Source organism: Nuphar pumila, chromosome 1 (genome assembly GCF_984573655.1).
Source record: "Nuphar pumila chromosome 1, dmNupPumi1.hap1.1, whole genome shotgun sequence".
Lineage (NCBI taxonomy): Eukaryota > Viridiplantae > Streptophyta > Magnoliopsida > Nymphaeales > Nymphaeaceae > Nuphar > Nuphar pumila.
Window position 1 is genome coordinate 25,464,386 of NC_143249.1, and position 22,812 is coordinate 25,487,197.

Consider the following 22,812-nt stretch of genomic DNA (forward strand, 5'->3'; position numbering starts at 1 on the left):
TCGACTTCGTATTTTTGGTTGCAAATGTTTTGTCCTACTACATAAAAGGGATAAGTTATCTCCCAAAGCAATTGAATGTGTATTTTTTGGATATGGTGAAAATCAAAAAGGGTATAAATGTTATGATTTTAAGAATGATAAACTATATGTTTCAAAAGATGTAACATTTCTCGAAGAAGAAAACGGTTTTGATAAAATAGAAGAGACAAATGAAATCGATTATGTATTCTTATATGATCTTATTGATGACATACAAGAAGATTCTCTTGAAAACATAGATGACACTCACGAGGTATCCTCTCTTGACATAACACTCTCAAATGATAGTAATTCAAATACAAATGTTCATGATAGCAATGCCAATATAAATGTTTACTCAAGAAGAAATCAAGAAAAACCTATTAGTGCCCTCGAAAAATACTCTCAAATTTCCGAATCCATTGAGGAACCACAAGTTAGGCATTCTTCTAGAATATCAATACCCCCAAATAGGTTTGTCTCCTATGACTCTTTAACTCCCAACTATCGGGCATGTTTGATAACTCTACACTCTTATTTTGAACCAACTCACTATAATCAAGCTAAATCTATACCTCATTGGGTTGAAGCAATGCAAGTTGAACTAAATGCTTTAAAAAAGGCCAATACTTGGGAAGTAGTTGATCTACCCTCACACAAAAAACCTATTGGTTGTCGTTGGGTCTTCAAGGTTAAAACTAAAAGCGATGGCTCTTTGGAACGATATAAAGCAAGATTGGTTGCTAAGGGATACTCCCAAGAATATGGTATTGATTACGAAGAAACATTCGCCCCCGTAGCTCGTATGACAAGTGTCAGAACCTTAATAGCTGTCGCATCAACCAAAAAATGGCCTATTTATCAACTTGACGTAAAAAATGCTTTTTTAAATGGAAGTTTAAGTGAAGAAGTTTATATGGATCCACCACCCGGAATAAATATTAAGCAAGGTCAAACACTTCGGCTTTTAAAGGCATTATATGGTCTTAAACAAGCTCCTAAGGCTTGGTATGATCGTTTTAGTGATATCATGATAAAATTAGGATTTCATTCTTGTTATACTGACACTGCTCTTTTTGTTAAAAATGCAGGTTCTAGTATCGTAATTTTGTTGCTTTATGTTGATGATATGATTATCACTGGAAATGATCAAAGTAGTATTATTAATGTTAAAAATATGTTAAAAGATAATTTTGATATGTCTGATTTAGGTTTTCTCAGATATTTTCTTGGAATTGAGGTTGCATATTCTCCTAGAGGATATATTTTGTCACAGATGAAGCTTGCTACAGATATATGTTCTAAGTCTGGGATTTCTGATGATAAGAAGGTAGAGACTCCCGAGGTTATTAATGCCAAGTTGCGGTTAGAGGATGGGGTTCTTCTGGAAGATCCTACACCGTACAGACAACTCATTGGGTCTCTTACATATTTAACCATCACCAGACCAGATATCACTCATGCGGTTCACTCAGTCAGTCAATTTCAGCATGCTCTTACAACCGTGCATATGAGTGCGGTTCTCCGAATCATTTGCTACATTCGGAATACCATCAATAAAGGGCTATTTCTATCCTCCTATTCCCCTTTGAATCTTCTTGCTTATACTGATGCAGATTGGGGAGGTAATCCCAATGATCGAGTCTCAACTACTGGTTTTTGTGTCTTTTTAGGGGACTCATTGATTGCCTGGCGATGCAAGAAGCAGCAGAAAGTTTCACTATCATCCACTGAAGCTGAGTACCGGGCAATGGCAACCACAACAATGGAACTTGTATGGCTTCGCAGTTTGCTTAAAGATATGGGAGTTGATATTACTGAAGCCTCAAAGCTGTGCTGTGACAATAAGAGTGCTATCTATATTGCCAGCAATCATACCTTTCATGAACGTACGAAACATATCGAAATGGATTGCCACTATGTTCGTGACGAATTTTTACGAGGAACTATTGCTCTGCCATATGTCACTTCAGAATATCAGTTGGCAGACTTTTTCACTAAAGCTCTTCCGGCTCCTCGGTTCATGTTTCTTCTCGGCAAACTTTCCGTCCTTCCCCCGTAAAGTTTGAGGGGGGGTGTTAAAATGTACCTATTATATATATATATATATATATATATATATATATATATATATATATATATATATATATATATATATTCTGTTTATTACATCAATACCCGATAGGGGTATTTTTGTAATTTCACAGTTGTTTTAGAAAACAACTATTTTTTTCTTTTTTGAACAAATGTAATTTTTATTTTTTATTTTTTTCATTTCTTTTTTATTATTTTTGAGGACCTAAAGGGGCTCCAACATAGAAGTCGTTGGAGCCCCCAACGGTCACAAATGTGACCGTTGGGGGCTCCCAACGACTCTATGGGAGCCCCCTTTTGGCTCTCCTTTTGAGGCCCTTTGGCCCTCCTTTTTCCTCCTCCTTCTCTTGTATAAATAGGGGTGATCCCCTTGTGTATTCTCATCTTGGTGAGCTCCTCTCTCTTTTCAATAAGAGGCTTTGTATATTGTTGCCTTCTTAAAGGCTTGTGCTTGTATTGTCCCTTCGTGGACTTGTGATATTTTCTCTTTTATTCATTGTTGTATGTGCTTGCATGCACTCTTTATATTTCCGCAATATCTCATTACACACATATGGTCTTGTACATAAGAATACATAGATGCATATACTCAACAAGAGTCTTAAGGATATAACACCTTGGCTTAGCATACATGGTCACTATAGTACCTTGGTACAACTGTGACATGTGACATCCGTGACTTGGCTTATGAATGCGACACACTGTGCTTCTTTCTTCCCCTGCCTGTTTTATGCAACTGCAAAACCTATCTGGAGGTTGTGGCTTCAGCAATTTCCAGTTTCCCATTTAAACCCTTTGTTTCATTATTTTTTATCAGTCAATTTGGTAGGCTTGGATGATTCTTTCATATAAACTGTAAATCTGTTCTGTGTGTGTCATCTGGTCATTCTTCCATCCACTTCTTTGCATTAAATCTTGGGTTTTTTAATCATACTCTTGATGTTAATTCAGTCAGATCAGATATGTTCTGTTGGATATTCTATAATTTTTTTGCATTACTTGTTTGTTAAAGTCTAAGTTCATTTAGTCATTTATCTGCCTGCTTTATTTTTGGTTGATCTACGATCATTCTGAATGTGCAAATGCAGGTACTTAAGCAGTCTGCTATGGATTTTATTAAAGGATTTGACCCTTTATCACATGTAAGTTCATTGGTTTTAATGCTTGGTATCAGTTCGACCCTTGTTGAGGAGATTCTCTGCCTGTGCTTCAATGGATCTGTTTTTAACTGCATATTTAATAACTGTGAAAATAATGCACTGGACCTTCCCGAAGATTTGAGGGGAAATAGCATCTAGTATAACTTCTATTTGTTGATCAATGCCTTCTCCATTCATCACAGTCAGATTACTAATGCTAGTTTGACTGTGTGTGTAGTTTACTGTATTATGGTTAAGTTTCATTCATTGAACCGATGATTGCTCACAGTTCTTTGATGGTTGATTTAGGTCTACCTACAACATGAACAGTTACAAAAGCAATATTGTGAAAAGGCTGCTTTGGAACCTTATAATTCATTGTTCAAGTCTTCTGCTGTTAAAAATGTGATACCAGATCCCGACATTCCCCATGGATGCGATGCAGATTCACCAGAGTAATGTTTCTTCTCTTTTTTTTAGAAGAAGTAATGCTTTGTCGGAAAATTTCTAAAGGATGAATATAGTGTCTAGAGTTCGTCATGTACATTCTCAGTTTGTGTTTGCGTTTGCTGCTTATTCAAACGAAACAAATATACATAAACAACTTACTATGTAAAATGTATAAAAGATGGTGATGTTAGATAGCCTTGGCCAATCAACATGATCTTTTCCCCCTTTTTGTTTTTAATAGAAGTGATGATTACAAAATCAAGGGAAGTTGCTAGGTGGAAGTTTGTGCAGTCTGGACTGGAGTCATAGTCGTTTCAATGGTATACATGCTACATTGTTCTGAGTCTGCTGTCCTGCTTACTTCAGGCTTGAGTTCTCACATGCTGAAGCTAAACCAAAAATTGGTTCCGGGAACAGAGACACAGCAGTTATGGGGTTACTGCAGAATTTGTCACTAAAAGGATTATCTCCTCCATGGATTAGGCCTCGTCCACCCAGGCTTCCTATACTTGATGGAGAGGCAAGTTTTCTACATGCACTGATATGCTTATAGTGTGTTGAAACCGCTCCTTGAAAGTGTAAATAATTGTTACTTTTTCTTTCTTCTTGAGTTGACAGCTCTTGTGGTTAAACCCTGAAAACAACCATGAGCTACTATGGGATAAAGGTATGTGTGCTGATACCAGTCGAGGTGCTGCAGTAAGGGATTTAATAGCAAAGGCCCTGAAGGGGGCACTTGCTCCTTCCCAGCAAGAGGTATTTTATGTTTACAATATTGTGCCTCCAACATGATTATCTATACATATCATTTTATCGTTTAATTAGCAACATAGTAATCATGACAATTACTGCGGTCATATGGGTATCTGAAATGTGTTCTAGGATTCTGCTGGTTTAAACTTTAGAGTTTAAACTGTTTGCCACTCCTAAATGGTATTACTTCAGGGTATGGAAGGCTGGATCAAAGATTTGACAGAAGTGGATGGTTTTGCTATTCTAGGATTCTGCTGGTTTAAACTTTAAACTGTTTTCCACTTTCAAATGGTATCACTTCAGGGTGTGGGAGGGAAGATAGTCCATCTCATAAATTGAACCCATTTGCTTGAATTTTCTTGTGTGCAAATGAATCAAATGTGCGAATGAGTCATTTATGCATCTGAAAATGAGAATGTGGTTTCAATTTACAGGGTTGCCCATGTGAAATGGTAATCACACCAGATGTGAGTAAATGAATCAGATTTTATTGTGAAAATGGCATTGTGTGAATCATTTACACATTGCAAAATTTTCACACATACAAACCTTTGTGAAAATTGCCTTGTATGAAACATAATCTCACAATTGTGGTGATTCAGATTCATATTTATAGTGAAGCGAACATGCCCTTCATTGCGTATATCTCTGAATTAGAATCTAACTTCTGCTCCCCAAGAAGTTATGCAGGTTTTTGTGTAGGTTCTGTTCCAGAAAATATCCAAATAAATAGAACACTATGAAAATCTGAAGGCACTCTGAAATGTCATGGTTGCTGTGGCTTGCTAGATGCACATTGAAGTAGGATGATGCATGTCTCTGTAATTTCATTGATCATCTAAAACCAGGATAATGCATTTGATTGTTAGTTTGATTTGTGCAGGAATGACATTGATTATGCTGGCTTATTTGATGCACATTGAACAAGCAAACTGTCTTATCTCTTGTACCATGGGTTCTCCAATTTAAACCACTCTGGTGGTAATAAGGGTGGGCTCTGGATTGGGTAGCTCATGAACTACTGTAGTTTGTTTTGTTAAGAATTTGGTTCATATTTGTTTACTTAATTGAGCCAAATATGATCTGTTTGCTTAGTAAATAAACCAAATCTGAGCTAGGTGAAGAGATCTGCAAAAGTTGATATGTGGATCATTATGATAGTGTCTAATGATTTATAGACATGTGCAAAAGTTGTCACAGTGAACAATGTTAACCTAGTGGTAAATACTGTGTTCTCTTAAAAGCTCGATTGCAGGTCACAAGTCAAGTACAACCCCTTCCCCCTGTACATTTTCTGCAGATTTATTTTAATAAAATTTCTATTCATGCTCAGATCAAGCCAAATTGAGCTGTCTAAGCTTGGCAAAACTCGAACTCAGGTTTGGCTCTTGGAGTTCATTTAAACTCAAGGACAAACTTTATCCTAGCATTAGACAAACTAACCAAACTTGAATGACCTAAGTTCAGGCTTGGCATGTGCAACCCTAGGTGGTAATTCAACTTTATAGAAGTAACTTCTGAAAAAACATTGGAATGTAGTTTTAATACAACTCGAACAATGGCTGTCTTCTCCAGGCGGAGTCTATGGGAAACATCAAAGTAGTAAATGAGAAATTCTTGGAAATGTGGAGTTCATGTTTCTAAGAGTCTACCTGTCTTCATTAGGTGGTCTTTGGGATACATTTGGAAGCCTCAAGGAAGTAACTGGAGATGTGGAGTTTCAGGTTTGTAACAATCAGTCATGAGAAGCATGTTTGTCACAGTTTGGACTTTGAGATATTTCTTGTTTCATCATGTTGATGCCTGGTTTGGCTAGCTAGATGCCTACTTAAAGGTCTCAAGTTAAAGTCATCCTTTGGGACAAAAGCTGGGAAAAAAGGTGTATTTTGGCGTAGGAGCTCTATATTGAAACAACCCATGTGAAGTGTTACTTTTGGAATAGGAGTAAAAGTTGAAGTGAGCCATATGTTGTTGGGAAAATGAAACCACAAAGTGGCATTCAACCTAATGAACAGTTGAAAAAAGTTGAATCAACCACTCGAGCCGAAGAAAGCTCAGACATTTCTTGACCTTGTCATGAAGGTTTGGTCAACATGCCATCAACACTTTCAACTTGTGGTTGCAATGTCTGTTACAGGTCATTGCATCTTTCATTTCATAGTTCAGCGCCACATGCTATAGATCTTCCAGGACTAGTTTAAGCAAAATATAAAAGATAATAGTATAGCAGAAGAGCTTGTGAGGCCTCATACAATTGGAGGGTCATTTTGCATTGCATCGTTTTTACCACCATATTCTTTATTCTTGACACATGGTTGCGCCAATGCTACCATATGTAGACTGGATTTTGGATTTTCTGTAGACACTTGTAATCTTGGAGAAGCAAGAATCGTGGATTTCATCAATATCTAGTTTGGAAGTTGACCAAGCTAGGCCTTGCTCTCATTGAGGTTATCTGTTCAATTGTTTGCTTCCAAATCTTGGATTTGATGTTAATGTTTCTCATCAAGGTTATCAGACATTCTCACTATCTGACTCAGTTAAAATCTGATTACTTGTTAAAATCCGGTTTCTGTTGCATGGTTTCAGTTCATTCTTAGAAATCTCTTCACATTATTTGGCCACTTTCTATTTCACCCGGCAATGAAAATTAAGCATCTATTTCCTTTGTTTTTACTGAATGCCTGGTTAGATTGGAACAGTATATAAACAAAAGCACCAGTCAGTGTTAGTCGGTTAACTCCTAAAAGGCAGGACTAGTTCTCCTAGTTAGGACCTCCAAATAAATCACAAAAACTAAAATAAATTCTGAAAAATAATAGAAAACATATATTCAACACAATTTATGAAGCTAAACAACTGAAACAAAAAGACATAATTCATAAACAAAACGAAACAATTAAAACATAATCACATGTTTTAACGTTAAAATACATATGTAGGTAACGAATAACATGTGAACATACAACACTAAATAGATCAAATCAAACATGCATTCCTAATTTTCTGTGCATGAATCACATGAATTATGGCATAAAACATGAATCATATAAATCACTTTAACAGGAATAACATAATAAAGCACTAAATAAAAATGCATTCTTCAGCTTGAATCACATAAAGCACTACATAAAACATGCATATTATCATAGAATAGTACTACCAGTTTATCACAAAAATACATATCATAGAATATTTTATGTATATATACATTATCATAGAAATAATACATTATATTATATATATCAGCCAAAGAAGATGACAATGAAGAAGAAGTGGGCTAGAGGAGGGGAGAGAGAGAGAGAGAGAGAGAGAGAGAGAGAGAGAGAGAGAGAGAGAGACAGAAGAAGAAGAGGGAAGGAAGCAATGGGAGAGCTACGGGTGGGCAATGGGCTGGGTGGCCTGGTGGGCCAAGCCGACCCGGTGCACGATTGGCCGCGTTTGGGTCAAGGTTTTAGGCACTGACCCGTTAGGTACTGGGCCAAAACCTGGCCTGTTATATACATGGGTCGGGCCCGTGTCGGCCCATGGTCTATCGGGCCGATCTGATGTGTCTGACCTATCTAATTAATTTTTCAGCTGGTTGCATAGTAACTTGGTAACTATGTTAAAATGTATCTCTCTTTATGTAAATATTTACATATATATATAAAGAGAGATACATATACATATATACATCACGTATATATGTATATGTATATATCTATCTATATATATATATAAATATATATGTTTTCTTTTTTCTGTAAAACCCGAAAGGGTATTTTAGACATTTCTCTCCATTTTGCGCATATTCATAATTATGAATATGCTTAAATTCTTTTTCCTTTTTTACTTTTCTTCTTTTCTTTTTTTCTTTTCCCTTTTTTGTCTTTTTCTTCTTTATTTCTTTGTTGACTCAAAGTCAACCTTGGAGGGCTCAACACTAGCTGTTGAGCCTCTCCAACGGTTAGAATTCTAACCGTTGGAGGGGCTCCAACAGCTAGTGGAGCCCCTCCAAGGCTCCTTTTCCCTCTTATAAATAGGGGAGTTCCCCCTTTGTAAATTTCACTTCTTGGAGCTTTTGTTCTCCAAGCCTCTCAATAAAATTCTTTATATTTTGTATGCCTTTGTGCATTTGAGTTTCTTTATTGTACCTTTGTGTACATTTGTTCTAAGTGTTCTTGTGCTTTTGTGCACATTGGTGGTGTTGTGCTCATCGCACACTTTATCTCATTTTTTGAGATATTTTCACATGGTATCAGAGCAAGGCTTAAAGGAAAAGAAGATCGTGCTCTTATTTCTCTCCGTTGGAATACCTCGTAAAGCGTGCCATTGAGATGTGGTGGTGGAAGTGAAGACTCGGCTCTTCATTCTATATTTTGCAAGCTTCTTACATCTAGAAGGGACTCATTTCGCATTGTGGTACGCATTTATTCCTCTTTGTATCCTCTCTAATGGGCGAAAAGGATTCGCACTTCTCTCTTGGCTTCAAATTGAATGGAACGAATTATCATGTATGGGCCGGGAATATGGAGGCCCATATAAAAGGAAAGGGACTTTGGGGATATGTTCAAGGAACTATTCCCGAACCCGTACCAAAAATTACTACTCTTGACAAAGGGGAGATCAAGGTTCTTGAGGGAGAAGAAAGAGAAAAGACTTTTGAAGATTACAATAAGAAGCATGAAGAATGGGAAATGAAAAACTACAAAATTCTTTCATGGTTCTTCTCTTCGGTTGAGACCAAAATTAATGCCAATATTCTAAAGTTCAAAAAGGCATGTCAAGTATGGGAATATCTTGAAAGAATGTATACTTCAAGAGATTTGTCCCATAAGTACTATCTCCAAAAGAAGGCATTAACCCTTCAACAAGGAGAAATGTCCGTTAGAGAGTATTTCGCCGAGTTATCCACTATTTGGGATGAGCTTGCCCTCCAAGAACCTAAATGGAGCGGTGAGGCTATTGAATTGAGGGCCAAACATCTAGAAGAGGATCATTTCTTTAACTTTTTAAATGGGCTTAGACCCGAGTTTGAACAAACTAGATCCTCTCTCTTATCTTCTTTCTCTTCCCCTCCTTTGGAAGATGTGCTTACCAAATTAAGTGGAGAAGAAACTAGATTGGGAATGAATAAAACCAATCTAAGTATGTTGGCCGTTCCGTCTAAAGATGAGGATGAGGGTGCTTATGCCGTCTCAAGACCGGGGAATAATGTTAAAACCTATAAACCCCCTCATTTTAACAAAAATCAAGGAGGAAGAGAAAATGGTGGGCATTATGGAAGGAGAGATTATAGTAAGATCATATGCCATTTTTGCAAAGAACTGGGTCACATTAAACCGGTATGCCCTAAATGGAAGAAGATGGTGGCTATGTCTACTACTTTTCAATCAACCAAGGAGGAAGGTCCTTCTACTTTCAATCATGCTACTTTGGCTCTCAATCAAATCATGGAAGCTCTTCAACCACTCCTCAAGGGATCCGTTTCCGGAGCCGCCATGACCACCTTCTCTCCTCCCGGTAAGACTCTTTGGCTCTTAGACTCGGGTGCATCCTTTCATATGACTCCAAATGTTTTGTCACTTTCTAAATACTCAAAAAATTTGTCACCCTCTTTTGTCTCCACCGCGGATGGGGCTTCTCTTGAAATAAAAGGAATTGGTGATTTTGAAAGACAATGTTTTTTTATTCCAAAAGTTAGATTTATACCAAAACTAAATTTAAATTTACTTTCCGTCTCTCAACTATCGGATCATGGGTGTGATATCAAATTCTCATCAAATAAATGTTGGATACAGGATCGCCGGTCCGGGAAGTTGATTGGGGAAGGCTCTAGGAAGGGAGATCTTTATCTCATGGAATTTCTTCAAATTCCAAAAACCTCTTTTTGTAATGTTGCCCAACATAAGGATATAAATGTTTGGCATAAACGCCTTGGGCATCCAAATATTGTCAAGCTTTCATATTTACATTTTGCTAAAACCTTATGTAAAGACAATTTCAATTGTAATGATTGCATTCTTGGTAAAATGAGAAGCTTACCTTTTGGACAAAGAACTATGTTTTCAACCAAACCTTTCGAAATTGTGCATTCGGATGTATGGGGACCGGCACCCGTTGTGTCTAAGGGAGGTTTTTCATATTATGTTATTTATGTGGATGATTTTTCAAGGTATAGTTGGATATACTTCCTCAAACATAAACATGAGGTTTTCTCTACTTTCAAGATCTTTCACATGTTAATACAAAATCAATTCAATAGTAAATTACAAATTTTTAGAACCGACTCCGGGGGAGAATATCTCTCAAATGATTTCAAAAGTTATATTGAAAATAATGGGATTGTTCATCAAAGGTCTTGTCCCAAAACTCCCCAACAAAATGGGTTGGCCGAACGAAAACATAGACACATAATTGAAACTACAAGAACTTTGTTAATTTCTCAAAAAATTGCAAAAAGATTTTGGGCCGAAGCGGCTCTTGCATCGGTTTATCTCATCAACCGACTTCCATCCAAAAACTTGAACCAAATATCTCCATATGAAATCTTGTATAAAAAAGAACCCGACTACAATAGGTTAAGAATTTTTGGTTGTAAATGTTTTGTTCTCACCGATAAGAATGATAAATTATCTCCCAAAGCTATTCCTTGTGCTTTTTTAGGATATTCGGAAACCCAAAAAGGTTTTAGGTGTTATGATATTAAAAATGATAAACTATATGTTTCAAGAAATGTAACCTTTTTAGAAAACATAAGTGGTTTTGAAGAACACAAAACTCATGAAGATAATGCCGATTATTCTTTTTTGTTTGAACTATTCTCTAGAAATGAAGATTTTAGCGATGATGAATTAAAAGAGAATGAGGATATAAGTGAATGTATTCCTAAAACCATTCATGATGAAGAAGAAATGATAAATGAACCAATTACCTATACTCATAGAGATAAAAGCACTTTTAGAAGTGCAATAGAGAAATATAGTGATCTTAGTGAATCTTCCAACAACTCTCGAAGAACTGAAAGATCTAGGAAAAATCCTTCTAGATTTATATCCTATGAGTCTTTTTCTCCAAAACATAGGGCATGTCTTAGTGCCATTCACTCATACCAAGAACCTAGAAATTTTAAAGAAGCTACGGAAATGATTGAATGGAGGGATGCCATGGACAACGAACTTAGAGCCCTCAACAAAGCCAAAACGTGGGTTTTTCAATGTCTTCCAGAAGGAAAGAAAACAATAGGATGTAGATGGGTTTTTAAAGTCAAAACCAAGAGTGATGGCACTCTTGAAAGATATAAAGCCCGTCTTGTCGCAAAAGGATATAGTCGAGAATACGGCATCGATTACGAAGAAACCTTTGCTCCTGTTGCACGAATGGTTACTGTAAGGTGTTTGATCACCATTGCATCTATTAAAAAATGAAATATTTACCAAATGGATGTTAAAAATGCATTTCTAAATGGGGACCTTAATGAAGAAGTCTACATGGATGCTCCTCCTGGTATGAACATACCAAAGGGGAAAGTCCTTCGTTTGCAAAAAGCGCTTTATGGTTTAAAACAAGCCCCTAAGGCTTGGTATGATCGATTTAATGATGTAATGATTCAAAATGGTTTTTCCTCATGCTACACTGACACTGCTCTGTTTGTCAAAAAGTCTGATGCAGGAATTGTGATTTTACTGTTATATGTTGATGATATGTTGATAACAGGTTGTGACATAAAAGGCATCAGAAACATTAAAACCACTTTAAAAGAAAGGTTTGAAATGTCAGACCTGGGGTATCTGACTTACTTTCTTGGTATTGAGGTAGCCTACTCTCATAGAGGCTATTTTTTGTCTCAAACTAAACTTGCCTGTGAGATTCTTGACAGATCAGGTATTACTGATGATAAAATCTGTGAGACCCCTGAAATTGTGGGATCAAAAATGAAGATCGATGATGGGAAACCTTTAGAGGATCCTACCCCCTACCGGCAACTTGTGGGATCTCTAATGTATCTTAGCATCACAAGGCCGTACATCTCTCATGCCGTGCATACTGCAAGCCAATTTCAGCATGCTCCTACATCCGTTCATATGAGTGCCGTTCTCCGAGTTGTCAGATACTTAAAAGGAACTTTAAACAAGGGAGTTTTTCTTTTCTCTTCTTCTGAGTTGAATTTAATTGCATATACTGACTCTGATTGGGGAGGTGACCCAAATAACCGTCACTCCACTACAGGCTTTTGTATTTTTTTAGGTGAATCCCTAATCTCATGGAGATGTAAGAAGCAACAGAAGGTGTCTCTATCATCCACCGAAGCAGAATATCGAGCCGTGGCATCTACAACTATGGAGATTGTCTGGATTCATCAGTTATTGCAAGACATGGGGATTCCAATTCAAGAACCCACAAAGTTATGTTGTGATAATAAGAGTGCAATCTATATTGCCAAGAACCACACGTTTCATGAGCGGACAAAGCATATTGAGATGGACTGTCATTATGTCCGTGAGGCATATCTACAAAAAGTCATCGATCTTCCTTATGTGACGTCAGAATATCAGTTGGCCGATTTCTTCACCAAGGCGCTTTGCTCCCCAAGATTCAACTTTCTCCTTAGCAAACTTTCGGTCATTATGCCCTAAGTTTGAGGGAGGGTGTTAAAATGTATCTCTCTTTATGTAAATATTTACATATATATATATATAAAGAGAGATACATATACATATATACATCACGTATATATGTATATGTATCTATCTATCTATATATATATAAATATATATGTTTTCTTTTTTCTGTAAAACCCGAAAGGGTATTTTAGACATTTCTCTCCATTTTGCGCATATTCATAATTATGAATATGCTTAAATTCTTTTTCCTTTTTTACTTTTCTTCTTTTCTTTTTTTCTTTTCCCTTTTTTGTCTTTTTCTTCTTTATTTCTTTGTTGACTCAAAGTCAACCTTGGAGGGCTCAACACTAGCTGTTGAGCCTCTCCAACGGTTAGAATTCTAACCGTTGGAGGGGCTCCAACAGCTAGTGGAGCCCCTCCAAGGCTCCTTTTCCCTCTTATAAATAGGGGAGTTTCCCCTTTGTAAACTTCACTTCTTGGAGCTTTTGTTCTCCAAGCCTCTCAATAAAATTCTTTATATTTTGTATGCCTTTGTGCATTTGAGTTTCTTTATTGTACCTTTGTGTACATTTGTTCTAAGTGTTCTTGTGCTTTTGTGCACATTGGTGGTGTTGTGCTCATCGCACACTTTATCTCATTTTTTGAGATATTTTCACAAACTATTACCATTTACCTAATTAGTTGCATTGATTATATGAGGAATAGAAAGATAATTAGACGAGTGCATTAATCTTTCATTTAATTCATTGCTTTTGGTATATAGGAATTAATTTGTAAACTTTATTAAAAAATAACCTACAAATTGGTTTGGGCTGGGCCGGACTGATCCACTGAACATTGGGTCAATGGGCAAGCTGCTCTTGAAACCCGAGCACGTTAATAACCGGGCCATCTCAGGCCCGGGACACACTTAAAATCTGATGGGCCAAGCTCTAAACGGGCTTGGGCTGGCCCGATGCCCACCTGTAGGGAGAGGTGAGGGAAGGGGAGAGAGAAAGAGAGGGCAAAAGAAGAAGAAGGGGGTGCAACCAATGTTGTATCATACAATATTGTGCAATACTTATCATTACCATGGGCAAAAGCGATACGATACACACCCGTATTGCGATACGAGTGTATATTGTATCTGTATCGTCTCTATCATATAACATAATCTTAAACCACATTGTATCATACAATACGGGGTGTGTCGTACGATACACTTTCAATGAACTTTAAAAAGGGCCAAAATCTATGTCACATGGGTGTGGGTGCGGCAATGCGTCACTTTAAAAAAACTTGGTTGCGGGGGTGTGGGAGGGTATATATATATATTTAAGTTTTAACAGTTAACAACAATAACAATAATGAAAATATCACTCACATTTTGAAAATATTGTGATAAATTAGTGATATTTTCAAATGACAATATTATAACAAAAAATACTATTTATTATTTTTAAAATATTATCTATTTTTAAATATCACGTCTTTAACCTAGTATTAACACAATAAAAATACTTTTGCTTATTGTTTATACGATATGTTTATATATGTTAATATACTGATATTTCTGAAATATTCGTGAGAGAGAGAGGTACACAGTAAGGGGAAAGAGATTGAGTTGAGAGAAAGAGAGGTACGCAATAACAGAGAAAAAATGGGAAACTGGAAAGAGATTGAGAGAGAGAGAATGCATACATGGGTTGGAGATGGAGAGGAGGTGTCGCCGGACGGTGGTAGCTCGTAATCGTCGCCGACGTCGGGGTCGGGAGATGGGTCGCAACGTCAGAGTCGGGAGGAGAGAGCAAATTTTTTTTTGCCCTAATCCTCCTCTCAACCCCTTTTCATCAGGCTCTTTTTTTTTAAGTCTAAAATTTAGACATTTATGACCTTGGGTGCGTTGATCGCACCCTGGGTCGGGTTGACCGCACCTGATGTCGCACCCGCGTCATATCGCGTCGATGCGGGTGTGGCACCTGGTTGGCCGAATCCCTGTGACATAGGCCGAAGCTTGTTTTTTATTTTTTGGGTTTTAAAGACCTTTTGAGAGGCGACTTCCTCATTTGTGTAAAGACCATTAGAAGGGTATCCACGCACCTTAGGAGTCATGAGAGCTGTTTGGGGGGCGATCTGTGCGCAAGGGAGAGGGTTTTTGCAATTTACTCAAGTAAGAGTGCATTTTCACCATTTTTTCACTCAAGAAATTGGGCTAAGGTAAAAAAATCTCTATTATGAATAAAATTACAAAACTATCCTTCAAAAAAATCCGCTTTGGGGGCTTATGCCTTTGAACCCCCACCTTACGGACAGGGGGCTTCTGCATGCAACCCCCACCAACTTATCGTGAAGTTGGATTCAGAAAAATTAAGGATTTATATAAAGGTAGAAATCAGGCTCCACACTCCAAAAAAGATGACATCAAATGATCCGCCATGACAATGGGGCACTCAAGTAATGAGTGAAAACCGATTGAAAATCGAGTGCAACTATTGCCATAATATTTTTTGTTTATATAATATGAAAGTATGAGTATATTCATAAATGCTTTATATGTGATTTTATGGTTGTATTTTATGCAATTCATCATTGTTTCATGTGTTACGTGTTTTTTAGAATTTTTGCTATTTTTTTTAAATTTTTTATGTTTTGAAAATTTTAAAAATTTTCATTAAAAATTTATAATTTATGATATAATTAATATCTTATTTTGGGCCCAACTAATACAGGTAACGATATGATGCTTACAACCTTGGGTGCAACGATGATAGAAAATAGAGGAGGGAGATAAGAGGGCACGAGTGAGAGAGAAAAAGAAGAAGAAGAAGAAGAAGGAGAGCTATGTTACATGGATTCGGCCAACTAGGTGCCACACCCTCGTCGATGCAACACGCCGCGGGTGCGGCACCCGGTGCGGTCAACACACCCAGGATCGTAAATGTCCAAATTTTGGACTTAAAAAAAAAGAGCCCGATGAGAAGGGGCTGAGAAGAGGATTAGGGCAAAAAAAATTTGCCCTCTCCTCTCGACCCCGACACCGGCGATGATTACGAGCTACCATCGTCCGATGATTCCTCTTCTCCATCTCCAACCCAGGTATGCATTCTCTCTCTCATTCTCTCCTTCAATCTCTCTCTCCCTTCGTCTCTCAATCTCTCTTCTCGGCTACCTCTCTCTCTGTCTCTCTCAATCTCTTTCCAGTTTCTCTTTTTTCCTCTGTTACTGTGTACCTCTCTCTCAACTCAATCTCTTTCTCCTTACTGTGTACCTCTCTCTCTCTCTCTCAGACTCATTCTCACGAATATTTCAGAAAATATCAGTATATTAACATATATAAACATATCGTATAAACAATAAGCAAAAGTATTTTTATTGTGTTAATACCAGGTTAAAGACGTGATATTTAAAAATAGATAATATTTTAAAAATAATAAATAGTATTTTTTGTTATAATATTGTCCTTTGAAAATATCACTAATTTATCACAATATTTTCAAAATGTGGGTGATATTTTCATTAGTGTTACTGTTGTTAACTCTTAAAACTTAATATATATATATATACCCTCCCGCACCCCTGCACCCAAGTTTTTTTAAAGTGCCGCATTGCCGCACCCGCATCCATGTGTGAGAGAGAGAGAGAGAATGCACACACTACTTTGTAAAATAAAAGTAAAAAAAATAGAAGACTCACTCGACGATGACCGACTACATGCCCTAGTATGTGCTTACTCAGGCCACCTAGTCCAAGGCACCCAAGTGAGACTTTGACTACATGGGGAACAATTAAAATTTCAATCACATAGTGCTTGAATTTGTTAAAGTGCCTGCTTCTATTTGATATTCTTTATCTATGTGTGGGTTGATGCTTGGTTGAAATTCATGAGGTTTCTGTAATCAAGCTTCTTCAGAATTGTGATAGTTGCCTCTTCTGTATGTATCACTGATTTGTACTGTCAGCCCCTAATGAATTTTTATTTGACATATGGAAGTTTAATTTACCATATAAACCTTGCAGTATCCTGTTCTATTGTTTTAACTGATACCCTGTGAATTTCCATTAAAAACAGTAGGGTTTTTTCTCAGTAGGGCATTCTGACCTCGTAGTGTTGCTTTACAGCAAGTGCTATTGGAGCTTGCAAACGATCCAAAGCTTGTGTATCATTGTGGTCTTACCCCTCGAAGGTTACCTGTATGTGATTATCTGTACCCTCCCTTTCGGTTATATCAGATTTCTGCTGATCTTGAATAAGGTTACTGTTCTATTAGGAACTGGTGGAAAACAATCCCCTTATTGCAGTTGAAGTTCTGAGAAAAATGATGAATTCTCCTGAAATTTCAGAGTAAGATCACTTCTATTTTGTGTCATAGTCAATTTTATGACAATAACATCAATTGATTTCATGACAATAACATCAATTGATTTCATGGTCTTTTAATAAACCGACTGTTTTCAGATATTTCCGTGTTCTTGTAACTATGGACATGAGCTTGCATTCAATGGAGGTTGTTAACAGACTGACAACGACAGTTAATCTTCCAACAGATTTTGTGCAGGCTTACATATCAAACTGCATACAATCTTGTGAAAATATTAAGGTTTGTTTCTACTTCTCTACATGACCATTTTGGTTGTTTGTATCTAGCATTCAGATTTGCTAATGTTCCCCTAGTATTGTGTTTCTGTTGTGAACATTCCTTTTGAATTTTTGTGCAGCCACACATGTAATTGCAAAATAATGAGAAAGCGTTTTTGTTTCTCTTACAGTAGGATAAAGATGTTGATATAATTGGAGTCAATAACTAAAACAGGTGTCTTTATAAAGGAAGAAAAAGCTGAGAGAAAGAAGATTTTATATCATGGGAAGAAATGGCAGAAGATACCTCAGATATTTTACTTTCAACAATAAAATATGGCAACTTTAAACTGCAGCATATGATATGGAAAATGGATATATATTCTAATCATAGAGACCGATATTAGCAATATTTTGAAAATATCACTAGAAATTAAGGTAGCCGATAATATCGGGAAAATCTCATGATATTTGCAAAATATCACGATATTATAATGGTATTTATGAATTTTTTTCCTTATTTTTTAGATTTTAAGTCAATTTTTTGTATTTTAAATATCAATGTTGTGAATAGCGTTGAGGCGTAGCGAGGCGTAAGACCTGCTCATGAAGCGAGGCGTAAGCCTCGAGGTGTAAAGCATAAGCTTCACAAAAAATATTAAAAACTTAATCAAATAAAAAACAAAAATAAATATGCATGATTTATGTACTATTAATGAATAATTGGACATTAAGTGAAGAATCTAGACTAAACTACAATATTTTAAAACTAGCAAGAAAATAGTACAATATTTTAAAACTACAAAATCCAAAAAACTAACAAGAAAATAATACAATATTTTAATAAACAATCTTCAAGCAAATCATTATATACAATTAATTGATTAATTAATTATTTAATTAATTAACAAGAACACATAATTACATATAAAAAATATAATTACACAATATACACAACATGCTACACACATATATATACAACTGTTGTATTACAAACAACACACTCAACTACATTTACATATACACTAAACAGAGCACACATACACACACCGCATGTTAACCTACACACATCGTATGCACTCATCATAACGCACACATACACGTATAGGCATGGCATTCATCACACACAGCGGCAGAATAGCAAAAAAAGGAAGAAGAAAGGTAGATGACAGGAACAAAGAAGAAGAAAAATAAGAAGGAAGAAAGAAAAAGAAGAAAGGGGAAAAAAGAAAAGGAAAATTCAAAACGAAGAAAGAAACAATGAAGAAGAAAAAGAAGAAAGAAAAATAAAAAACGAAAAGAAAATAAAACAGAAAAAGAAGAAGGGGAGAATAAGAAAAGAAGAAGAAGAAAGAAAGAAAGGGGATAAAAAAAACAGAAGAAGAATGAAATAAAGAAAAGAAGAAGAATAGAGGGCACGAAAAAAGAAGAAAAAGAAGAAAAGAAAAAAAGGAAGAAAGATCGAAAGAAGGTGAAGAAGAAAAGAAAAAAGGAACATAGAAGAAAAAGAAGAAAGTTAAAAACGAAAAGAAAAGAAAAAAGAGAAAGAAAGGGAAAAAAAGAAAAGAAGAAGAAAGAAAGAAAGAAGGTGAAGATAAAAAAAAAAATAACAGAAGAACAATTATAGAAGGTATGAAGAAGAAGTAAAAAACTGAAAGAAGTAAAAAACTGAAAGAGAAGAAGAAGGTGGAGAGAGAGTACCGTTTGAAGTGCCGGAATGTTGTTGTCGATCATCGATCGCCGGTTAAAGGGAGGTGGAGGAGGAAAATGGGGAAGATGGTTTGCCTTAAACAATCGGAACCCCCTACCCCCTTCACGTCTTTTTTTTGTTTTTTAATGACTTAAAAAGTGTCAAATGGGGCCTTTGACCCCATTTGACCATATGAATATGAGGCGTGCGCCTCATGTTTGAGGCGTGCCTCAAACCACATGAGGCGCACACCTCAGCCTCTCTTGTGCTTTCTAGGTGTGCCTCAAGGCTAATTTGCCTACGCCTCGCTTCGAGACACGCTTTTTACGCCTTGAAGCGAGCTTTTAACAACACTGTTAAATACTTTCCAAACTTATTTCCCTATATTTTTGCAAGAAAAAATGATACAAAACCTATTATTTTCTTATTATATATATTAATTTTTAGAACTCCTGAGATTTTCATGAGAAAAACCAGTTTTTGAAAATCTCTCTGAGAAAAACCCTTGCCGAGATATTACCTTGAACGTTATAGGTGACTGATTCTAATGTTACATACACCGAATTAAATATAAAATTTTATAATTTGGACAATGTAGGATAATATTTTTAGCTTGATCTCTACTTCAGTGTGAAGTTATAGGCAATAGATAAGATCATTGAGAAGCGAGTGCTCCAATTGATTTCTTTTCTTGGTGTATGCACTAAAGAAACTCCAATGACTCTTGCACTCACTAGCATTGCATGTCTGGCTCAATATAAGTTGCACAAAGGTGGACTATGTGAGAGGAGTTCCACTAAACCTAGCCCACCATCTGATCTAAAAGGTTCATAAGTTTGTAATTACATAATTAAATATAAAAATACTGCATGTGCTTATAAGTTTATAGTTCACAAGAGTAACATTCATGACACAAAAAATATAACTAGATATAATAATATTGCAATATCAAATACATACCTCGCTGCAACGAGCTACACAATTGAATACTGTTCTTTCTTCCAAAATCTCTGTGGCTTTGGTTATTACTATCCAATTCCAACTCCATATGAATGGTGTTCTGCACAACTTTATTTGGATTTAGATTTTCAATGGTGTTCAGGTAACCCTTCTTCACTTACCTATGCTTGATGTGAAGGGAGCTTGCTGAAAAACATTTTTCTGGGTAAGCTCCATCACTCCTTAAACATAAAAATGGAGGAAGGAGGAGGAGGAGAGAAAAGGGGGAGTGTGTGTGTGGGGGGGGGGGGGGGGGTGGCTTGTGCAATGTGGAGGAGAAGGCTGCTCGTTGGAAAGTATTTTTGGGTGAGCTCTTGCAGTACTTGGTAATTGAAAAGGGGAAGCCCCATCACTCCTTAATCTTGCTCCAACATCTACCTTGTTCTGTCTGCACGGGTACTTCTGGCTTTTAACTTGCTTCAGCTAGAATGGAGTTCTCTGGAGCCACAACCTTTGCTTATAAACAGGTGTGTTCATGAGCCAACATTCACCTGTGGCACAACAAAAGTTGAGAATCTGGTTCCCTGGAAAAGGGGGGCAATGGTTCAGACCTGTGACTTCCTTTCTCAGGAAGATGGTCTCAATTTTCTCAAGGAGCTTGTACTTTCATGGGCACAATTTTCTCAGATTTACAAGCACCTGAGAAAGTTGCTGCCCTGTGTTATTGTTTTCCTAGAAACCTGTGAAAGTTTCTGCCCTGTCTTGACTGGAGTTGTTGAGTCTGTACGTTGTTGCTTTATAGTGAAGATTAATTTATTCCATGCTAATGTTTTTCCTTTTATGAATTTTGGAAGAGAATTCACCTTCACCTTAAGTCTTGGTTTGGAAAGAATGTTGTTCAAATATGAACCTTGTTGGAATCCTGTTGAGCTTTCTGTCTGGCTTATTGTCATGGCATCTGAGGGTGAATGAAAAGGAATGCCTTGTTGTCTGGAAGATTTTATTTTTCTCACACATTTCATTCTTTTTTTTTTCAGGACAAATATATGCAAAACAGATTAGTTAGACTAGTCTGTGTCTTTCTACAGAGCCTCATCCGGAACAAAATAATCAATGGTATTCAATGCGTGGGTGCATGTCTTTGTTTTTGTGTAGACATATATATGTTTAGGTACCTCAGTGGTCTCATTCTTGTGCTTACAATGCAGTGAATGATCTTCTTATTGAAGTTCAAGCTTTCTGCATTGAGTTCTCACGGATTAGGGAAGCAGCAGGTCTCTTCAGGTTACTAAAATCGTTGGAATGATTTTTTGTTAGTTACTGTAGTAGGTAACCACGTGTTTTCACTTTTTTTCTCTTTCTTTTATACGATTTTTGTTGAGCGTGTTCATCATTTCTATGTCCTTTATATCAAAGAAATCACTGAGTGATGATAAAAGTAGTTTAAAAACTATCCTTTAAGAATGTGGTCCCACTCTCATTTTGGTTGTGCCAAAACTGGTACGCTCAGCATCACATGGTGTAAGCTTTTGGGCTTCAACATATGAAGAGAAATTTTGTATATAGAAAGAAAATGAAGAAATCAAGTTGTGGTATAAGAATTTCAGTGAAACATAACATTGATAATGTAAGTCAAGTCATCACCATACTAGTAATTGGAGCTACCAAAAAGGAAGAGAAACAATCAATAACATTTATATTTACCAACATTAAAGATTATCTTTATATTCATTATGTGCAATATGCATCTTATCATATTTTTGCTCCAGTCCCCCACGCAGCTGACGTTGATCAAATTTGTTGCTCAAAAATGACATACGGACATACGTGGCCATTGCAATTTGACCCAGTTGGGGAACTTCTAATTTCAAGAAGTCCCTCTTGATATGAAAGAAAATTGTGGGACTGTTCTGAAAGGTTGATGAACACATGGCAAAGTATTGATCTTTTGATCCGTATGATGGGACCATTGGTTTTAGCATGGTTTTCCATATGACGCTCATTTGGTTAAAATTTGTTAAAATGTTTCAGTCTAATAAATCGAATATTAATGCTCTAGTAATCAACTTGTCACCTTTAATGTCCAAAGTCAGCTGTGATTATGTTTTGATTATTGTATTTAGCTTACAGATTCATGAAGTCACAATGCGGATCCTTGTCCGTATTCATTTTCTTTGTTTTTGTTTAGGTCTAGAAAATATAGACTTATTGCAAAATAACTGGGTTTGGATTTGGATCGGCCTAGTTAATTCAAGTCAAGTTAGCTAAATAGAGGCCAAAAAATTGCAGCTACTGGCTTTTTGTTGTTGCTGGTTATAACGGATCATGCAGACACTTAAGTTGTTCTCGGAAAGCAGTTATGTAAGTTTATACCGAAGAGTGAATCAGGGATATAGATGTGTTTCCGATGCAATCCATTTTCTTTGTCATCGTTGTGACTTGGTGAATTGAACCCAAACCCATACATCTAAAAGTTTGTTTATGTAAGGTTTACTGTTACCAATCCTTTTAAAAAAATAAAAAGGTTTACTGTTACCATAGTGACCAATAGCACAGCATTTTCAAAAA

The 22,812-nt window shown here is 36.5% G+C and overlaps 1 protein-coding gene across 1 annotated transcript in view; it reads left to right on the top strand.

Moving 5' to 3' along the window:
* Positions 1-21,631, top strand: part of LOC149848422 (uncharacterized) — a 28,477-nt gene extending 6,846 nt beyond the window's left edge. Inside the window, exons 4-12 of the mRNA XM_089995314.1 lie at positions 3,201-3,254; positions 3,561-3,706; positions 4,068-4,221; positions 4,320-4,457; positions 17,159-17,230; positions 17,308-17,381; positions 17,496-17,637; positions 21,282-21,360; positions 21,453-21,631. Coding sequence (XP_089851440.1) covers positions 3,201-3,254; positions 3,561-3,706; positions 4,068-4,221; positions 4,320-4,457; positions 17,159-17,230; positions 17,308-17,381; positions 17,496-17,637; positions 21,282-21,360; positions 21,453-21,550 — 957 coding nt within the window. The 3' untranslated portion in view covers positions 21,551-21,631. The remainder of the gene's footprint in view (positions 1-3,200; positions 3,255-3,560; positions 3,707-4,067; positions 4,222-4,319; positions 4,458-17,158; positions 17,231-17,307; positions 17,382-17,495; positions 17,638-21,281; positions 21,361-21,452) is intronic.
* Positions 21,632-22,812: the final 1,181 nt, after the last annotated feature.